This window comes from Rhineura floridana, chromosome 6 (assembly GCF_030035675.1).
Source record: "Rhineura floridana isolate rRhiFlo1 chromosome 6, rRhiFlo1.hap2, whole genome shotgun sequence".
NCBI lineage: Eukaryota > Metazoa > Chordata > Lepidosauria > Squamata > Rhineuridae > Rhineura > Rhineura floridana.
In genome coordinates, this window is record NC_084485.1 from 102,569,631 (window position 1) to 102,591,681 (window position 22,051).

At 40.5% G+C, this 22,051-nt stretch overlaps 1 protein-coding gene across 1 annotated transcript in view; it reads left to right on the forward strand.

Annotated features, from left to right (window-relative positions):
• The window catches only part of PDE4B (phosphodiesterase 4B), a 468,208-nt gene that overhangs the window by 47,277 nt on the left and 398,880 nt on the right, over positions 1-22,051 (forward strand). Inside the window, exons 2-3 of the mRNA XM_061633352.1 lie at positions 6,707-6,819; positions 14,323-14,558. Coding sequence (XP_061489336.1) covers positions 6,778-6,819; positions 14,323-14,558 — 278 coding nt within the window. The 5' untranslated portion in view covers positions 6,707-6,777. The remainder of the gene's footprint in view (positions 1-6,706; positions 6,820-14,322; positions 14,559-22,051) is intronic.

The following is a 22,051-nucleotide window of genomic DNA, read 5'->3' on the forward strand; positions in this document are numbered from 1 at the left end:
TAGCTTTCATTTTAAAAAAATTAAGTTTCTAGGTGGTCTGGTTCCCAAGATATACACCAAAACGTCAGTCGCCGCCACCCCCGCAACTTCAGTGAAATGATCTCTTAGCTGGCTGCTCTACCCTGCCCTTTCAGGTTTGTACCCAATAGGTGAAGTCAGGGTTGTGATTGACAAGGGGTTTCTAGGCCTCCAGGCAGTTCCTAGACTGCTTTGCAAAGGTAGAAAACGGGTGTTTTTCCTGTTTATCTGAAAATCTCATAAATTGAGTAAGTATATAGCTTTCAGCAGTGCCAAAAGTCTTTTTTTCTGTTGTGTGTAGGAGTCAAAGTAAATTTTCCTGGGTTGTTTGATAGGGCAATGTTTTGAAAACCTTCCCAATATGAAGCTTTAATCCAATACTGGGATTGGATTACTTTCTGGGAGTAAGGCTGCAATGCTAATCCCACATACCTGGAGTAAACCCCACTGAATTCAATAGGATTTACTTTTGAGTAGACATGGTTAGGATTGTGCTGTAAATTAATGGGACTTTTCAGTGAATATGGCAAAAGATTGTGTTTGTGTTGTAAATCTTTCTCCCCCCCAATCCTATTTTTAAAGCAATTAGGCAGGGCTTACATTGGTATCACTGCTTTTATAATGTAACAAACTAATACTGATATTATTATTTAAAAAAAATGTTCCTCAGTGACCAACCGGTTTTGACGATAAACTGTTATATGAGGTCTGTGTATTTTTACATCTCCAGTGTGTGCATGTATAGGAGTCAGGTAGGATTGCCGATTGGGAACCAAGGCAGCTCACAAGAAATAAATCCATTTAAAATCCAATAACCATAAAAAGTATAAACAGTTGCAAAACAGCTTCAAGTGGCATGACTCTGAATTTTGGGTTGGGTGAGTGTTCCTTATCACTTGAGGCTGCAGTTCTGTGCACACTTCCTTGTTTAATGAATACATTGGGACTTGCTTCTGAGTAAACAATGAAAGGGTTGCACTACACATATCTTTACAGGTTGTGTAAATAATAAACATCTTTGACAGTCATGCTTATATAAATATTTCTTTATACTATGTCCTGATAAGTATCTGATTTCACGCTATGGTTGTACATTATTACTTCCTCTACATTTTAAGTGTGTAATTCTTCCTTGGGATGGTCATGGTTCCCCTCTGTTTTTTTCATCCTGAGGGGCAGATTGGACTGAGAGATGGTGAGTATCCCATGGTCACCTGGTAAACTTTATAGCTCATTTCCATTTAAAAAAATTAATTAAAACAATTTACATGCAGGCAAAGTTTATTAAGTGGATCCACAAAATACATTTAAAGCACATCCAACCTGCATTTAAAGTGCATGGCTTCACCTAAAGAATCCTGGGAAGTGTAGTTTCCCCCTCACAGGGTTCCCACCACCCTTAACAAACTCCAGTTTCCATGATTCTGTAGTGGGATTCATGTGCTTGAAATGTGTTTTTAATATGCTTTAAATGAATGAATTGGATCTGCCCTAGGTAGAACAATTTTCAAATATACTTTTTTAAACAGGGAAAGGGCTGTAGCTCAGTGGCAGGGCATATGCTTTGCATGCAAAGGTCCAAAATTTAATTTCTGAAAAAGACTATTGCCTGGAATCCTGGAGAGCCGATGCTAGTCCATGTCATCAGTACTGAGCTAGATAGTATCAAATGGCCTAAGTCAGTATAAGGTAGATTCCTTTGTTCCTAAAAGTAGAAAGAGACCCAAGGGCCACAGTGACTCCAAAATTTATTTATGTATTTTATTTACATTTATATACTGCTTTATTGTAAAAAAATACCTAAGCAGTTTACAGAAGGAATTAAAACAATGAAATTATTGGCAAAAACTGTTAAAGACAGATATTTAAAAACATCCAAAATAATAAAACCAACAATGAGTTAACAACAGATAAAAAACACAATAGCTTCTACCTGGCTGGGTAGGCTTGCCTAAACAAAAATGTTTTTATCAGGTGCTGAAAAGAGTACAATGAAGGTGTAGGTGTAATGTCAATAGGCAGGAGGTTCCAAAGCGTAGGTACTGCCATATTAAAGGATCGATTTCATACAAGAGCAGAACAAGTGCTATGTGGCACCCATAACATGGAAAGCACAGCTTGAACTTGGCCTGGTAGCAAATCGCCAACCAGTGCAGAGGTTAGAGCTTGGAAAAGTTACTTTTTTAAACTACAACTCCCATCAGCCCCTGCCAGCATGGCCACTGGATTGGGCTGATGGAAGTTGTAGTTCAAAAAAGTAACTTTTCCAAGCTCTGGATGTGCCGATAGGGTATCACTCTTGTCAGCAATTGTGCCACAGCATTCTGCACTAACTACAGCCCTTGGCTCAGGTTGTGCTGCATGGGGATTTCTGTGACCTTAGCTGACTGGCTGCCAATATTTTTTTAGTTTTGGCTTTTTGTTAAGAATCCTGACTGGTTGTGGGATGCTGAGTTTTCTGCCTTACTCATAGGAATTTTGTTGTGGTTGGTATGGTATTCCATTTAGGAAATCATCACTGTCTTTTCTTTTTCTGTTTGCATTTCATTTACCTTTAACCTCACTCCCTTACATCCACGGAAGCAACAACAGTGGTTCCATGTGCTCAGCTCAACCCCCTTAAACCCACTATGTAAGTTGTTGGTTGCATGACAATTGTTTCTTGCCCAATAGTGGTAAAAGAGAATTCACATACTGAGAAGTGTGGCTGCAATTATTGTTGTTCCCAAGCTGCTGTCTGTGAAGGTAGATCAAACCATGTGTGTTTTCCCTCTGTCAGTTATTACTTACTGGAATCATGTTGGCTGTCAAAGTGAGTTTATAGCAGCCCACAAGGTAGACAGAAAAGGGTAGAGAATCTTATTCTTACTCATTTCTCAGTCCTGTTTCTGAAGTGAAGGGTCAAATCTGTAAAGAAGTTTGGAGCAGCCATGTTAAAAGGTAGGGGCAGGGCATTCCACCAGGGGTTCGCCAACCTGCTTAGATATGAACATCTTTGCAGAGGATCCCTAGTCAAGCTTTACCAACAGTACAATCGAAACCATATCTACTCAGAAGTAAGTCCTATTGATTTCTATGGGGCTTAGTAAGTGTGTTTAGAATTGCAGCCTTCAGGGGCATCCATCTTTACTCTTGAGTGCTCCTATCTAACATCTCCATAACACTAGGCTCCTTTCTTCCTGCAATAGTCTTCTGGTGACTGGCCTGGCCTGAGGGCACTTAAACCTTTCTTGTGAGATGCAAGTAGTCTAGATTAAATGTTCTCTACCCAGGCACTAACTTTTAGCTAATATTTCTATTGTCATTTCCAATTAGATACATGTTTTTGTTTGAATTGTATGCTCCAAGCAACTATGGTTGATGCTTAATGTATCACGCTTAATGACATCACTAGGGCCTTCCCCAGTGACATCACTTGGGCCCGCCACAGTGACATCACTACGGCCTACCCCCATGACATCAGTACAACTTGCCACTGTGACATCACTAGGGCCCGCCCCTGAAATCTCAGGGTTTGGGATGCTTCTGATCTGGCAACCCTAATCCTGCTAAACGGGAAATCATAGTGACTGACTTGTAAATATTGTCTGGGCCCCTAATGCTTCTACAATCTAGAAAAGTGATAAATTTCATTTCATTTTCATTTCATCATTTTGTTTGTATGTCGCCTTTCCACGAAACATTGTGCTCAAAGCAGCTTACAACGAAGTGAACAGAAATTACAAAAACAATTTCATAATAAGAAAAATAATAAACAGTAACATAACAGCAAATATCACAGCAAACACAAAACCCTTTTCAATATAATAAATATAACATTACATCTGTAAGCAGGCAAATTTATACTTCTTGGCAGTGCAGCAAAAATAAAAAGGAATTAGACAACTTGGTTCTTAAATACATCCCACCCATGATGTTATTCAGAATCCCACTCTTGCAGCAGCTTTTTACAAGTCCTCCTAAGACAGGGGGTGGTGGGGTAGCTGGAAACACCCCACCCATGATGGTATGCACACATGGTCTCCTTACTTCAGCTGAATATCTCTCTATGATGTAATTATCAATTACAAATTCATACATTTTAATCTTGTATGTGATAATGCCAATATTTTAAAACCGAGCTCCACAAACATTATACCCTTTCAAAACTGGTCAGTTGCTATTGTGCAAAATTACTGTATTTGTGGAATTCTCTGTGCCCATGTATTTTCATGATAAATCCATATACAGTGCCTTGCAAAAGTAATCAGACCCCTGACCAATGCCCTTATATTACTGAATTACAAATGGTACATTGTAATTTTGTTCTGTATGGTATTTTATTTTGAAACACTGAAACTCAAAATCAATTATTGTAAGGTGACATTGGTTTTCTTTTGGGAAATGTTTGTAAGAAACATAAAAAACTGAAATGTTGCTTTATAAATATTCGACCCACACACATTAATATTTGGTAGAGCCACCTTCCGCTGCAATAACAGCTTTAAGTCTTTTGGGGTAGGTATGTACCAGCTCTGCACACAGTGTCAGAGGGATTGGCCCATTCTTCTTGGCAGATTCACTCCAGGTCATTCAAATTGGTTGGATGTTGCTTGTGGACCGCAATTTTCAAAGAGCGCCACAGATCCTCAATGGGATTGAGATCAGGACTTTGACTGGGCCGCTGTAGGACATTCACCTTTTTGTTCTTGAGCCACTCCAGTGTTGCATTGGCCTTGTGCTTGAGATGATTGTCCTGCTGAAAAGTGAATTTCCTCCCAAGCTGCAGTTTTTTAGTGGACTGAAGCAAGTTCTCTTGCAGTATTTCACTGTATTTTGCTTCATCCATTCTTCCTTCAATTTTAACAAGATGCCTAGTCCCTGCTGATGAGAAGCATCACCACTGCATGATGCTGCCACCACCATACTTCACTGTACGGATGGTGTGTCTTGAGGCATGGGCAGTGTTAGGTTTGCACCACACATAGCACTTTGAGTTTTGGCCAAAAAGCTCTATCTTGGTCTCATCTGACCACAGACCTTTTCCCTTATCACAACTAGGGTACTCTCATGCTTTCTGGCAAACTCCAGATGTGCTTCCAGACGGTACTTTTTGAGTAATGGTTTCTTTCTTGCCACCGTCCCATACAGGCCAGTGTTATGCAGAGCTCTTGATATGGTTGACTGGTGCACCATTACTCCACTCCCAGCCACTGAACTCTGTAGCTCCTTCAAAGTGATTGTTGGCCTCTCTGTGGCTTCTCTCACAAGTCTTCTTGTTCAAGCACTGAGTTTTGAGGGACAGCCTTTTCTTGACAGTGCCTGGGTGGTATGATGCAGCTTCCACCTGATGATTGATCCAACTGCGCTCACTGGGATATCCAAATGCTTGGAAATAATTATGTACCCTTTTTCTAATCTATGCATTTCTATTACATTAGCTCTCACTTCTGTAGAATGCTCTTTGGTCTGCATTTTCCTTCATACCCACAGCCTGACCAATGATCCTTCATCAGCGGGGTTTTTATCCTGACAAAATGACAGCAACTTTAATGGTTCACAGGTGGAGGCCAATGGTAAGGTAATTGTGTCCTCATTAGGGCAATTTCTTTCATCTGTGTAAACTGGGAGTTTCCACGGCACAAGTGTTGAATACATGCAAGCAACATGGTTCAGTTTTTTTATGTTTCTTACATAAGAACATAAGAAGAGCCTGCTGGATCAGGCCAGTGGCCCATCTAGTCCAGCATCCTGTTCTCACAGTGGCCAACCAGGTGCCTGGGGGAAGCCCGCAAGCAGGACCCGAGTGCAAGAACACTCTCCCCTCCTGAGGCTTCCGGCAACTGGTTTTCAGAAGCATGCTGCCTCTGACTAGGGTGGCAGAGCACAGCCATCACGGCTAGTAGCCATTGATAGCCCTGTCCTCCATGAATTTGTCTAATCTTCTTTTAAAGCCATCCAAGCTGGTGGCCATTACTGCATCTTGTGGGAGCAAATTCCATAGTTTAACTATGCGCTGAGCAAATTCCATAGTTTAACTATGCGCTGACATATAAAGTCAGAGCACCCTAGCGAGGGAGCCTGATCCACGAGCTAGAGGGAGCCCCAGCTGACAAAGCGTCAAGGCGAGTTAAGCAGCAGAGCGAGTTCGGCAGCAGGGCGAGGAGGCCAGGGCCCCCCACTCTGCCCGTCTGTTCCCTGACCTCAACTAAACCGCAGTCTCCAACCCATTGACGTAATAAACCTTAAACAAAACTATGCAGGTAAGAAGCCAGCAGGGGTGTGGGGGCTTTCCAGTGTTTTGCACCGCCTGCAGCATGTACGACTATCTGCCTGTTGGACAGCAGTTGTGGGTGTGCTCTCGGTGCAATGAGCTCCTGGCTCTCCGGGAACGACTTCATTTCCTTGAGGCCAAGGTGGCGGACCTGGAAAAGCTGAGAGAGGCAAACTCTTACAAACATTTCCCAACATAAAACCAATGTCACCTTACAATAATTGTTTTTGAGTTTCAGTGTTTCAAAATAAAATATCATACAGAATGAAATTACAATGTACCATTTGTAAGTCAGTAATATGAGAGCATTGGTCAGGAGTCTGATTACTTTTGCAAGGCACTGTATAAAGGCAGAATTGTTTGCTGTGAAAAAAAAAGTGTGATTGATCATTCAGCAAGGACTGAGAATATGGTTGTCTCTTTTTTTTTTGCTAGGTTTATTGGTCTGGCAGGAACACCACTAAGAAGAGTGCTTGATACAACCAGGACAACGTTCAGTCATTATTATGAAGAAAAGCAGGAGTGTGATGACAGTCACCACAGATGGTGTAAGTGTGTGTATGATATGTATTGAGGACTAGTTTAGCCTAGTGGTTTGTTTGCATTCCAGTTAGTAACACAATTGTTCATATATGTATCACTTTACCTTTTTATTTTTGGACAAGATAAGTCTTGATATTTTCTCCTGACTTATAGAATCATAGAATAATAGAGTTGGAAGCAGCCTATAAGGCCACTGAGTCCAACCCCCTGCTCAGCGCAGGAACTTGTCATTCACAATGAATGCAGGTGCTTATGTCAAGGCATATTTGAACATGTCTGCTAATAAAATACTTGCTGCTGCACTAGGGTTGCCAGGTTCATGGCCTGAGACTGATCCTGTATCTTTGGGAGAAGAGAAAGTCAGCCAAGTGCAGGTGCTCTTGCAACAATGTAATGAGAAAAACCACAAGGTGTAATTCTCCCTTCCCCCTGCACAACTTTTAAAGATACAGAAGATATCTTCGTTGCCAGGCCCAGCCTCCAAGAGGTCTTCTGTATCTTTAAAAGTTGTGCAGGGGGAAGGGAGAATGCCACCTTGTGGTTTTTCCCATTACAATGTTGCAAGAACACCAGCACTTGGCTGACTTTCTCTTCTCCTAAAGATACAGGATCAGTCTCAGGCCCTGAACCTGGCAACCCTACTGGGCGCTCGTTAAATATTCACTGTATATTTAACTTATAGTACAATGTGTGCATGTCTACTTAGAAGTAAGTCTTCATAAGAACATAAGAATAGCCTGCTGGATCAGGCCAGTGGCCCATCTAGTCCAGCATCCTGTTCTCACAGTGGCCAACCAGGTGCCTGGGGGAAGCCCGCAAGCAGGACCCGAGTGCAAGAACACTCTCCCCTCCTGAGGCTTCCGGCAACTGGTTTTCAGAAGCATGCTGCCTCTGACTAGGGTGGCAGAGCACAGCCATCATGGCTAGTAGCCATTGATAGCCCTGTCCTGCATGCATTTGTCTAATCTTCTTTTAAAGCCATCCAAGCTGGTGGCCATTACTGCGTCTTGTGGGAGCAAACTCCATAGTTTAACTATATGCTGAGTAAAGAAGTACTTTAATGGGGAATGGAGCTTTATGGTACAAAGATGCATCATTCTGGTTAAAGGAAGTAAAGATGTATGTCTATTATACAAGGACTTAGGCTGCAATCCTAACCAGGTCTACTCAGAAATAAGTCCTATAGAATTAAGTGGAGCAACAGCCATATTAGGTAGCTTAGGCTGAGAGTTAGTGGCTGACCCAAAGCAGTAAGTGAGCAAAAAAAGATGGTAAAGTAAGTTTTAAAAATGTAGAATTGGACATGCTTAGTGTATTTTTGTTGCTGGTTATCAAGGCTTTGAGTTTGTTTTTATACAGTTGTTTGTGTTCATTTTAAATGTATTTTAAATATTTTAAAATATGTTGAGTTGCCTATATTTTGTTGTTTTTACTCTTAACCTGAGTTCTTTGCATGGTTTAGGCAGAGCTTGGAAAAGTTACTTTTTTGAACTACAACTCCCACCAGCCCAATCCAGTGGCTATGCTGGCTGGGGCTGATGGGAGTTGTAGTTCAAAAAAGTAACTTTTCCAAGCTCTGGGTTTAGGGTTGCCATTGGGGGACAACAGGGCTCTTGTATCTTTAACAGCTGTGTGGCAGGCAGAAATTAGAAATTAAATTAAGCCGTTTATAGTACGGAGATACAATTATGGGGGAACTGTTGACTTTGTCTGTTAGACATATTATTATTATTGTCATATGGAACTTCCTGAGCTGAGTGCTGAAGAGGAGGCATCATTGCATATAGGTGGAACACTTAAAACCAGAATCCAAATGCCTTGGCATCAACCAGGCTTTGTTCACCACTCTGGGTGGTTTACTTTTATCTCCTTCCTTTTATTTCCTTCAAAATTTGTTAAAAGTTGTTTATATTGCTATAACCTACCCTGGGATCTTTTGGTGTAGGGCAGATAATAAATATCATCATCATCATAGTATTTGTTTTTGTGATGAATAAAAAGTGACATTACTTAACACTTTATTATATCTTTTATCAGTTAACAGAGACTAAAATTACAATTCTAAATTCAGAATCATTCAGACCACAGTATTCCTGATCTTTATGTATGGATGTGAAAGTTGGACAGTGAAAAAGTGGATAAGAGAAAAATCAACTCATTTGAAATGTGTTGTTGCAGGAGAGCTTTGCGCATACCATGGACTGCAAAAAAGACAAATAATTCGGTGTTAGAACAAATTAAACCAGAACTATCACTAGAAACTAAAATGATGAAACTGAGGTTATCATACTTTGGACACATAATGAGAAGACATGATTCACTAGAAAAGACAATAATGCTTGGAAAAACAGAAGGGAGTAGAAAAAGAGGAAGGCCAAAGAGATGGATTGATGCCATAAAGGAAGCCACAGACCTGAACTTACAGGATCTGAACACGGTGGTTTATGACAGATGCTCTTGGAGTTGCCATAAGTCATAATCGACTTGAAGGCATATAAGAACAACAACATTACAATTAGCATGTGGGTGTCTTGAAAACCTTTGAGGTTACAAAGGGCGTCATGGAAGTTGTGAAGTAAAGGCAACCTCCACGTTTTAGATTTAGAAACATCTGAAACATCTATGTCATTATGAAAATAAGTTCTTTCCTTGGAGGAAATGAGGTCAGTGGGAGGTGAGATCCCCCATCCCCCCCCTGAACAGTTTTTGAGAAAGGTTTCCTGACATTTTTGTTAATGTTCAAAAGATACATGTGCATTTTTCATGCTCTGATGAATGTCCCCTTATTCCTATGCTGGTTCTGGACTAGGTATAAAATATGTGATAACGGCAAACAAAATTATTTAACTAAGTTGCTAAAAATGGCCCATGCTTTACTTTTTGTATAGACGGCAACTATTTCAAAAAGTCAAGTGCCAAAGCTATGTAAGGTTAATAGCTGCAAGAATGTGTCATATTACTGACAAAGAGAAAGTTGCTCCTAGATGATATTTTTAGTCTACAAAGTGCTGTAGGATTTCTTGACATTTTTCCAATTATTTTGACTAATGTGATGGAAGTTTGCATAGGCAACAGAGAGCTTAAGACTATATTCAGAACCTCTGGTACTATTCTGGTCTGTGTTTTGGCTTAGTGAATTGTCCGAACGGGGGCTTGTGGTTAAGCACTCTCTTCATGAACCACAAGATTTTCTTGGTTATACCTCATGGTTAGTCTGGAGAGAGCTTAACAACAAGCCAAGGTTTGGATGACATACTAAGCCAAACCTCAGAGGAGTCACTAGGTGGGTGCGGGAGGTGCGGACCACACCCGGGTGACACCATGAGAGTGGTGACACCCAGAGCCGCCACCCCCGTCGTGGGGCAGGGTGCCATTGCCTGGCAAAGGAGCCAAGAAGTGCTCCGGGTCGGCGTCGGAGCAGCCAACTCCTCCTCCTCCTCGGAGGCATGCAGGCCGCAGGAGGGCAGGCGAGACCGGGAGCAGCGTCGGTGGGACAAGGGAGGCACGCTGGTGTTCCCAGGCCTGCTTCTCGTGCCAAGGGGGCGCAGAGAGCAGCGGGCGAGTGAGCGAGCACCATGGAGGAGCCGGGCGAGGGCGCCGGGCCGGGCAGCCCCAGGAACAGCATCTGCCATGGTGGGGCGGTGGCAGCGGCGGCTCCTCTCTGGCGCTGCTCACCCGACCTCTACCAGTTCACCATGGCTTATGGCTACTGGCGAGCCGGGCGGCACCGGGAGCCAGCCGCCTTCGAGCTCTTATTCCGCCGCTGCCCGTTCCTGGGCGACTTTGCCCTCAGCACCAGCCTGGGCGAGTGCCTCACTTTCCTGCGTGCCTTCCGCTTCTCCCAAGCAGGTGAGCGGGCACAACGCTTTGGCAAAATCAAATCAACAAGGGGAGTTGTGTATAGTGAGACTTTCTAGACCAGCACGATCAACTATGATTGTAGTGGTTGTTCAGGATCTTAGGCAGAGTTTTCTCCTAGCTCCCTTGCTACTTCAGTTCTTAACTGGAGTTGCCAGGAACTGAATCTGGAACTTTCTGCATGCAAAGCAATACTGCAAATTAGTCTCTTTCTTTCATTGGGTGGACATCAATGTCAAGTTATTTTTGTTGTTGCAGCATGCCCAGTGCAATCATTCTGATTAATCCCAATCTTCTAAAGTGTATACACAAATTAAAAAGTTGGTATTAATTTTATCATGCCTGAAGAGCTGTGCGCACAAATATATGTGCTTCCTAGGAACATTTGCAACTTGTTAATTATTTGACTAGTATTGCATCCATTCCAGTTGCCAGGAATTGTGGTTTGTTTCTCCTGCATGCCAACAGGGAAGAGCAAAACAGATAAGATCCAAAACTGTGTTCACAGTAAACCATAAACTATGATTTGAGGCCAATATGTGCAGCCTATGCTTGTGCATATTTACTCAGAAGTAAGTCCCACTATATTCAATGGATCTTATTGGTAAGGCTGTATAAGACTGCAGTCTTACTGTGAAAATAAAATATATGCTTCTGTAAATGGCCTTAAAATTGGAAAGGTATTTACCTCACTGCTCCATTAATTAAAACTGGCTGCATCCTTTTAATAAATGAAAGCTTTATTTAGTTACTCTTTTGATAAAACTAATTAAAGTCAGCAGCTGTACTTGGTAGTATGGCTTTCAAGTAGCTAAATAGTTCATATTAAGAATATGAAATATATCAAATGCTCTGTTTCTAAGGATCCATGAATTCTCCAGCCAGTTCTGTTTGTCCCAAAAGACTCTGGGCTTGTTTTTCTTTCACAGCAGCTTCACAAGAGGAGTTTCAAAAACCAGTTTGTACTGTGGCATGGTGGTCTGCTCTTTAAAATCAACTAAAATTATATTCTATCCACGTACTCAAAAGGAAGTCTTACAGAAATTAAGGAGACTTGCAGTGCAATTCTTTGCACGTGTACTTGGAAGTTAGTCCCACTGTGATGAAAAAGACTTACTTCAAGTAAACATGTATGGGATTGCAGCATTAGTTCCAGATAAATGTGTTTTACTGTGCACTGTTCAGTTGCCATGCTAAAATATGGAGCACTCCTATTCTTCATAGTGCTATGGCTAAGGGGCATTCCCTGATAATAAGGATCAATACATTTGAGAAAATCTTGGACACCTATTCATTGAACCATAAAGCTAGTTCTGTGAGCTCAAAAAGGCTTTATGCTTATATTCCTGAATTAGCAGCCTTCAGGCTGAATGGCATACTGAGCAAGAGTTTCAAAAGCATTTAATGATATGGCAACAGAGTTGGCTATTTAAAGGAGGGAGTCAAAACTTGCACTGGGTTAGTACAAATTCCTGGTGCATGCCTAAATAGCTCTTTGAATCCCAACTCCACGTACACCTACAAATAATTTTTCTAGCCCAGAGTAGCCATTATTTTTCATGGTAATGCCATTGATACAGGTTATAATGCGTGTCAACTTTTGATAAGTTATATAAAAATGATATTGGAAGTTCTGCTTCTAGAAACAGGAATCTGTAATTCATACTTTATTGGAATTGAATTGTCTCCATAAAGAGCAAATAACAATATTTCAAAAATTGCTGATGGTCTTATCTGAGGACTGAGTGCATCTGCACAGTAATACTTGGGATGGAGTATAGTAGTTGATTTGCTAGCAGCTACCACAGTGTCACAACATTTAATGCTGTTCCATCATTGTAGAGATATGGTGGCATTGTGGACTGGTTGCTGATGCAGAATGTAGACCCTAATGGCTAGTCACTCTTCACTGCATGATAGTAAAATTATGGCTACAATTAGAACCATCCAGACCCACTGTATACATTAATTTGCATGTTAATATTCTACCCTTATGTGTTATTGTAGTCTTTGTGCATGCTTAGTTTTGTGTTTCTGCACTGTGTTTGGTCAGTCACTTCAAATTCTATTGTTTTCTTACCGAATTTTCACTTTAACCACATGAAACTATGTATAAACGTAAATACATTTAGGCTGTGCATATGATATTGTAATTTAAAGGTGTAATTTTAATTTTGCTAGTTGTTTATGTCACTACTATTGCTATTACATTCAGTGATATATGGGAATAACAATTTACGAGTAACATTAGTACAAAAAACATTACTAAGGATTCTGTATGGTCTGGTACGGGAGGAGGTCCATGGGGGTGACACCATGAGTTACCACACCAGGTGACACCAACCCTAGTGACGCCACTGAGTCCCAATGTATTTAATGTGGCTTACTCAAATAAGGAAATGTGCACAGAACTGCAACCTCAAGTGATAAAGAACTTCACTGACCCAACCCAATATGCAGAATCATGCCACTTTAAGCTGTTTTGCAACTGTTTTACACTTGTTCTTATGTTATCAGATTTTAAAGGGATTTATTCCTTGTTGTGAGCTGCCTTGGTTTCCATTCAGCAACCCTACCACACAGGGATGTTGGAAAGACTCCATATACACACACACCGGAGATTTAAAATACATACACCCCATATAATAGTTTATTGTCAAAACTAGTTGGTCACTGCAGAATATCTTTTTAAAAAAAATAAGATCAGTTTTATTTTCCTACATAAAAAGGCAGAGACACTTAAGTAAGTCCTGTCTTAACTGCTTTAAAAATAGGAATGGAGGAGGAGAGAAATATTTACAGCACAAAGGCAATTCTTTGCTATCTTTACTCAAAAGTCCCATTAACGTACAGCACAATCCTAACCGTATCTACTCAAAAGTAAGTCTTACTGATTTCAATGGTGTTTATTCCTGGTATGTGCGATTAGCATTGAGCTTTTCTCCCAGAAAAGCAAGTATAGGATTAACACTTCATATTGGGAAGGTTTTCAAAACACTGTCCTCGTCAACAGCCCAGGAAAATTTAACCTTGTTTACCTCTTTATAATTAGGAAAGCATAATACATTGTAATGGCATTTAGATCTCCTGCACACGAGAGAAAGAGACTTGACCTTACTCAGTTTATGAGATTTTCAGAGAAGCAGGAAAAAAACAACAGTTTTCTGGCCTTTCAGTGGTTCTAGCTATTGTCTGGAGGTCAACAAATCCCTTGTCAATCACAATCCTGACTTCCCCTATTGGCTACAAACCTGAAAGGGCAGGGTTAGAGCAGCCAGCTACGAGCTCATTTAACAGAAGTTGTGGGGGCCGTGGCGGCTGATGTTTTGGTGTATATCTCTTGAACTGGATCACCTAGCAACTTCATTTTTTTAAAGAAAGCAGAGTCCAGCGATTGAGCACCCAGAGAGGACTCCAGAAAGCCAGAGTCTCCATGCAAAAACAGGGAGACCTGACAACCCTAATCTGTATCTATACATGCATGTATTTCTATTTGGCTATCATATCATATATATTTAAGAAACAGATTTATATGATTGTCATGTGAATGATCAGTCCACATTTTCATTTTGTAGTTGTAATTGTTACTGATATTCTAATTTATAAAATGGAATCTCTGTATAAATAACATTTCTATTTGTTTTTTATAGAATGCCAAAGATTACTTAGAATGTGGTCTCAGCAAGTCTTACAGTGCATCTAGTAACACCCTTGGCATAGATCTCTGGAGAGGAAGAAGATGCTGCTCTGGTAATTTGCAGTTACCACCACTGTCCCAAAGACAGAGTGAAAAAGCAAGAACACCAGACCAAGAAAACATTTCTAGACCCACAACTTTGCCTCTACTGACCCTTCCCAGTATTGCCATTACCACTTATCAGGATAGGTAAGTTTCTTAAAGAGAGGTTTCATTTGGGAAGTTTATAATATTTATAATACTTATAATATTGAGTTCTGCAGGTCTTTCTTTCTTTAGAAAGTTTATTTCATAATATGTAACTGATCATAGTGTTTAGCCACAGTTATGGTAACCTGAGATACTAGAATAAGGAAGCTAATGACATTGTGTATATGTGATTACTGCTTCTGTTGAAAAACTTTTATCAGTAAGGTATTTGGATAACAGTGCTTTTATTTTTCTGGATTAATAGTGAACTCCAGAAAAAATTATGTGACTTCTTAAAGAAGAATAAGAAATGCTTATGTTTCTATATAAAACTATATGAGACAAAGAACATTAAGGGAAATATTATTAAAATATAATGAAAGCCTTATGGGGTTTTGACTTAACTGTTAGTGGATTTCCATGGCACATGTAATTACAATCACCATTAAGAGGTGAAATACTTTACCATTTAGTCTTTTGGAATTTTAAACAAAGTTTGTATTTTAGGAAACTTTTATTAATTGATCTTTATTGTGACTACTATGAAGGCCTGATCCTAGAGGCATGTTTTAATTAACTGTTCCAAGTGACAAAATTCATTTTGGAGATAGGTCTTTGTAGTCAAACATTGGTTTCAGAATGAGAAGAGAGTCTGGTTCTGAAACCAGTCTCTGAATAGTCTCTGTAGAACATTCAGGATTGTAAGAAGTTCAGTAATGGTGCATTGAAGGAAGTGTAAGGGTACTGTTCTTTCCTTGTCAGTGACTTCTTTAGGTTTGCATATTTTGAGATAGTTTTAGTCTGAGCAGTTTATGCTCAGTTTTGTCGTATGTCTTTGACCAGGGCCGGTTCTAAAGGGCGGCCAGGTGGGGCACTGGCCTGACGGCGCCTGGAGCTACAGGTGGCCCCTTAGCCACCCCTCCACTCCCCTTCCGCGATCTGCAGGCCCCCCACGCTCCCCACTTACCTGTCTGCTGTCTTTTACCATTGCCCTTAACTAAGATGGCAGCCGCGGTTTCCCTAACGTACTGAAGCCCCTGCCGCCATCTTAGTTGATGGCAGAGATGCGTGCACATAGCACGCACGCATGCCATCAACAAAGATGGCAGCGGAGGCATCATCCCCTTAGGGAAACCGCGGCCGCCATCTTCGTTAAGGGCAATGGTGGGGGGGCATGGGGGCCGTGTGCATGTGTGTGCACATGTGCACGCCCGCACACACATGCCGGGGCCCAGGGCAAGCTGATGCCCAAGGGCCCCGGCATTCCTGGAGCCGGCCCTGTCTTTGACTTTCATTTATTTATTTATGCATTTCTTGTATTGATATCCCATCTTTCTCTAAAATTAACCAACAGCTTAGCATTTTAAAAAGAACAATAAAATGGCAGTAATGAAATAATAAAGAACCAAGACTAACACAGCTATAAAGATTTGTTTATAAATGTAACAGGAAAGTCTGCTGAAATAGAACTGTCTTTTTGACATAAAAACAAGCGTTGATTGGGCCAACATCCTTATCTTGGGAGGCTGTTCCAGATTTTGGGCACCACAACTTACAAGACTCTGTGTCTGCTATCCACCTGCCATATAGTCCAACAGTAGGGGTTCCTGAATAAGATCATTTACCTCCCAGCCACTAGGATATACTATCCAGTTTGGTTTCTATTAGTTTTATACCTAGCACTCTAAAATTAATATTCTGTTTACTAGTATGACTACCATGCATTCCTTTACTGATGCTGTCTGCCTTATAAGGCACCTGTTCATACTGATTCATGCAATTAACAGTTGTGTGTGAGAGAGTGGGGCTGCACTTACTGCCAGTGTTTCCTTTTGGCCCTGTTGCAACCAGCTGTGCACTGGGTGAATGTCTGCAACGGGTAAGCTGCTAGATATGTGTAGACTTACCTATCATCTAGAACCATGCATGATCAGGGTTCTAGATTATGGAGACAGCCTATGTGCATTGAGCAGGCTTCACCAATGCAGACATACTCCAACATGTGGAGAGTGGGGCTACTGGGGCACCACTGCCAAAAGAAATAGAGTCAAAACAGAACAACTAGGAAACAAGAGGGCAGGTATCCACATGCTGCTGAGCACCATGAGGTATAGAATCATAGAATCATAGAGTTGGAAGGGGCCTTGTAGGCCATCGAGTCCAACCCCCTGCTCACAGCAGGAAATCCACAGCTAGAGCATCTCCCGCAGATAGCTGTCCAGCCTCTGCTTGAAGACATCCAGCGAAGGGGATCCCACCACCTCCCTAGGCAGTCGGTTCCATTGCCGAACTGCCCTTACTGTCAAGAAGTTCCTTCTAATGTTCAATCTGAATCTACGCTCCTGCAACTTAAAACCATTAGACCTAGTCCTACCCTCTGGGGCAGCAGAGAACAAATCTGTACCCTCCTCTATGTGACAGCCCTTCAGGTACTTAAAGAGTGCAATCATGTCGCCCCTCAGCCTTCTCTTCACCAGACTGAACATGCCAAGTTCCTTCAACCTTTCCTCATAAGACTTGTTCTCCATACCGGCTATCATCCTCGTCGCCCTCTTCTGAACCTGCTCTAACTTGTCTATATCTTTCTTAAAATGAGGCACCCAGAACTGAACGCAGTATTCCAGATGAGGCCTGACTAATGCAGAATATAGTGGGACTATTACTTCCCTCAACCTGGAATTGCAAAAAGTTTAGAAAAAAAACTTAAGGGAAAAAAAAACCCTTCTCCCAAAAAACATTCCAATGAGATCTGACCATGCTCAGTGGGTACCAAGAGCCACGGAATATTGAACATCAATTGAAAAATAAAAAAGAGAACTGAGGGAAGAGCAATTGGTTTGTCTAGTAGTTTACCTGGAGGAGGACATGGCTGCTTATAACCCTAAACAGGAGCATTCCTGTTGGTGGGGGGGGGTAGGATATACTGCAATATTTTGTTGCAGATGCCATTAGTTCAGTTTCTGGTCCTATTTTCATTGTGGGAAGAAACAAGTTACATTTGTAAAATGCTTTTCCTGTAAAAAGCTGCAATATATATATGCTTGAAATTTGTTTTATGCTAATTGCATTATTCTCAAAACTTCATTTCACTGTTTCTCAGAGGTTTTCAATGTAACATTCTATATTCTCAAAGGAAATTTGTCTGAAGACTTTCCAGACGATTAGAAGATTTTGAGGACATGAACAGAATACATATCTTTCAACAATGTTTACTTAGAATCATAGAATGATAGAATGGTAGAGTTGGAAGGTCAAGTCCAACCCCCTGCTCAATTCACTTAAAGTGAATTCTGTTGGATGGAAGTGATGCCCTGCAACAATGAAGGAATGTGGGAAGAAGCTTTTTATTTTAAAAAAACTTACAAATCCAAAATGAATAGGAAAGTCAGGTGTCTTTTCTTAGAATTCCTAATGTTTTATGTTTTAACATTTTGTCTTTTTTTATCCTTTTACCTTTAATTCTTACAGCTTTCTTTTACTTTGGAAAGATGAAGTATTCTTTAATCTCTTTACCTCTGCATACATCTTTTTTAAAATGTAAATTTCTGTACACTATTCAACTACACTCCCATATATCTCAAGTAGGGTAGAATATTCATGCCCATAACACAAACAGAATCGCAGGAGCAGATATGAAAGGTGTTCTAGAATTTAAAAAGTGAGTATCTGGTTTCATATCACTTTGGTATGTTGCAACCTTTTCTGCATTAACTTCTAGTAACCTCAGTCTGTGTCAAGGCACATGAAAGGCTCAGTTTTTGATGCATTCCTTACTGCACAATGTTTAGCATAGCAAAAACTGAATTTTGACCACACTTGTGTGCAAGGCCAGCTAGAAGTATGGGCCAGATTTTTCAGTCTAGCAGACACTGAATTAGTAATAAGAATAGGCTCCAAACCTGGCTTTCATCCCTTTTATTCCAATATCTTGTATGTTGGGTCACATATTATTTATTTATTTATTTTTAAAACTTATATACCGCCCGACTAGCAATAGCTCTCTGGGCGGTGAACATAGATACAATAAAATACAATATAATACAAAAACATCAGTCTAAAATCAAATTTCACAATCTAAAAACAGCAAAGGCTAAAATCAAATTACAAACATTACAATCATTAACAGAAAATTAAAATGCCTTGGAATAGAGAAAGGTTTTAACCTGGCGCCGAAAGGATGATAGTGTCGGCGCCAGGCGAACCTCCTCGGGGAGACTATTTCATAGTTCGGGGGCCACCACATAGAGTTGTATAGATCAATCCCTTGCATACCCTTACACACCTTCTTTCTGGGAATTGTGTTGAGGGAGATGGAATTTACCTCCCAACAATTCCTTACCCCATCCCCACCTACTTCCTGAAGTATTTTCAGTCTACATGCATTCTTAAGATTCAGGCAGAGACATTACTGAAATAGGCCTATGCACTTCACATAAGCATTTAACTAACTGGCTTGTGGGAAATTTTCTGAACATGTGTTTGAGAAACACTTTTGAGTTTGTTGTCAAGATGCAGAACATATCTTTAAGAGATCTTAAGAAGATGTGCTGGGAAAAGTAAAATGAATATAATCCCTTAAATCCTGGATGGAATAAAAAAATGAAATCAAGAGTAATGTAGAACTGAATACTAATAACTAGATGACAACAAAACCACACAATGAGAATTTATGGTATTGTTAGTATCTGTGATCAGAACTCAAATCAGCTAAAAAAGAATCAAAAAAATTATTTCGTGAAAAAAATCCACAATATTGCAAATTAAAAGCTAAGTTGTTAACAGAGGGCAAGATAGAAGTAAAGGCACCATGAGAAGTGTGGGGGCATAGTAAGTAAAGGCAGAGAAAGAAGCGAAACAGGATCAGAACAGTAATCTAGATGGCGATTATATTGCAGAAAGAACTTCTTGTATCCTGTGTACCGTACACTTCCAGGTGGCCAGTACTGTTCAGGATGGTCCATCTAGTCAGCTACCAATGAGTTGCTCACTCCTATCATATCAAGCCAAATGTATCAACAGTTTCATCATTGAAGTTTGGTTTCAGCAACAATCTGAAAACCAATGAAACCCATGCACAAGACTGGATAACTTTCTATATGCATATACTGAATTTTCTGGTCCTGATCCTATACATGATTACTCTGAAACATGCTCCTCATTGTTGAGCAGGACTTATTCACATGTAAGAGTTCATAGGATTGCACAATTAGGTTTCTAAAGTTCAGAACAGTATATTTTCTGGAGTATGATGATAATCTTTTTCTTCACAAAATGTTAAAATTTTATCCATGAAAATATGACAGTTAACGATTGTTCAATTGTTGTTGATCACAAGCTGAATATGAGCCAATAGTACATGAGCCAACAGTACAATGTGGCTGCAAAAAAGGCAAATGCTATGTTAGGCTGCATTAACGGAAGTATAGTTTCCAAATCACGTGAAGTACTAGTTCCCCTCTATTCTGCACTGGTTAGGCCTCATCTTGGGTACTGTGTCCAGTTTTGGACACTGCACTTTAAGACGAATGCAGGTCAACTGGAACAGGTTCAGAGGAGGGCAATAAGGATGATCCAGGGACTGGAAACAAAACCCTATGAGGAGAGACTGAAAGTACTGGGCATGTTTAGCCTTGAGAAGAGAAGACTGAGAGGAGATATGATAGTGCTCCTTAAGTACTTGAAAGGTTGCTACACAGAGGAGGGCCAGGATTTCTTCTCGATCATCCCAGAGTGCAAGACACGGAATAATGGGCTCAAGTTACAGGAAGACAGATTTCAGCTGAACATCAGGAAAATCTTCCTAACTGTTAGAGCAGTACAACAATGGAACTAATTACCTAGGGAGGTGGTGGGCTCTCCAACACTGGAGTCATTCAAGAGGCAGCTGGACAGCCATCTGTTGGCTATGCTTTAAATTGGATTTGTGCATTGAGCAGGGGATTAGACTTGATGGCCTTGTAAGCCCCCTTCCAACTTTACTATTCTATGAACAAACTGTTGCTGATGGTGCTTATTTTTCTTTAATAGTTGTTACATAATACAATGTGCAGGCTCACAAACCACAATCCTTAACCCAAAGATCCAAAAGGCTCATCAAAAAGTAAAATAGAGAATATTGGGACATGATATAGAATATTGATGTCATGCCTAGCCAGTTTTCCGATAGAAAATTCTTTTCCAAGTACATTTCAAAAAGTCACCTTGTAGATGCGTACATTTACATATGTGACTTAGGTATGCATATTGTAGTTCAAAGGTAGAGTATCTGCTTTGCATGAAAAAGGTCCCAGGTTCAATCCTTGACATTTCCAGCTAGAGCTGGGAGACAGCCCCATCTGAAACCATAGAAAGCTGCTGTCAGTCAGTGTAGACAATACTGAGCTAGGTGGATCAATTGTCTGTCTCAGTATAAAGTAGCTTCCTATGTCATTTTTTTAGAGTTAGCTCTGGCCTTCAAAACTGTGAGTCTATTCTAGATCATAATAGTTCAGGCTCTGTATGCAATTTACAGATATGAGGTAATAAGACCACACACTTGTCATGTTTGACTCCACTTTTGTTGCTGTCCTGATAGTAGATAACTGATGTTCATCCGCTTCTTGAGTCTTTGTGGCAGATACATCAATTGGTCTGAAAGCAGGTATGGGAAACCTTTGGCTTTCCATATGTTGCTGAACTACAACTCTCATCAATCCCAGCAATCATGACCAATGGCCATGGATGATGGTAGCTGGGGTTCAGCAACATCTGGAGGACCAAAGGTTCCCCACACCCATTTTAAAGGTTGCCTTGCTTGAACTGTGCAATTTCATTGTAAGCCGCCCTGAGTGCCCTATTGTAGGGTAGAAGGGTGGGATAGAAATATTTTAAATAAATAAATAATAAATAAACTATAGATCAACAGCAGTTGGTTTACTGGTACATTCTGAAGTGCTGGAATTCATCATGACAGTCCTATGCACCCAAGGAGAGTCCAAGGTTGGCTTAAGGTGGTGTAGTGATTAACATGTAATTTGAGTGGGAAGACCTGGGTTCACACCTCTGATCAGCTGTGTGTGGCACGACTACAATCTTCTTCTTCTTTCTTCTTCTTCTTCTTCTTCTTCTTCTTCGTATTTGTATTCGTATTATTATTATTATTTTAAAAATTTATATCCCACCCTTCTTTCCAGTAAGAGCCTAAGGCAGCAAACAAAAACACTAAAAACACTATAAAACATAATAAAACCAGACATTAAAATATATTAAAACAAAAAATATTTTAAAACATTAAAATAAAACATCTTTTTTTAAAAAAAAATCTTTGAAAAGATCTTAAAAAGCAACTCCAACACAGACGCAGATTGGGAGGTATGATCTCTACTTAAAACACTTGTTGAAAGAAGGTCTTCAATAGGCGCCAAAAAGATGGTGTGTGTAGGTGTCACTACACTAAAGGTCCACTTCGTATGTTGTGTGGAATGGACCTCTTGATAAGGTGGTATCTGCAGGAG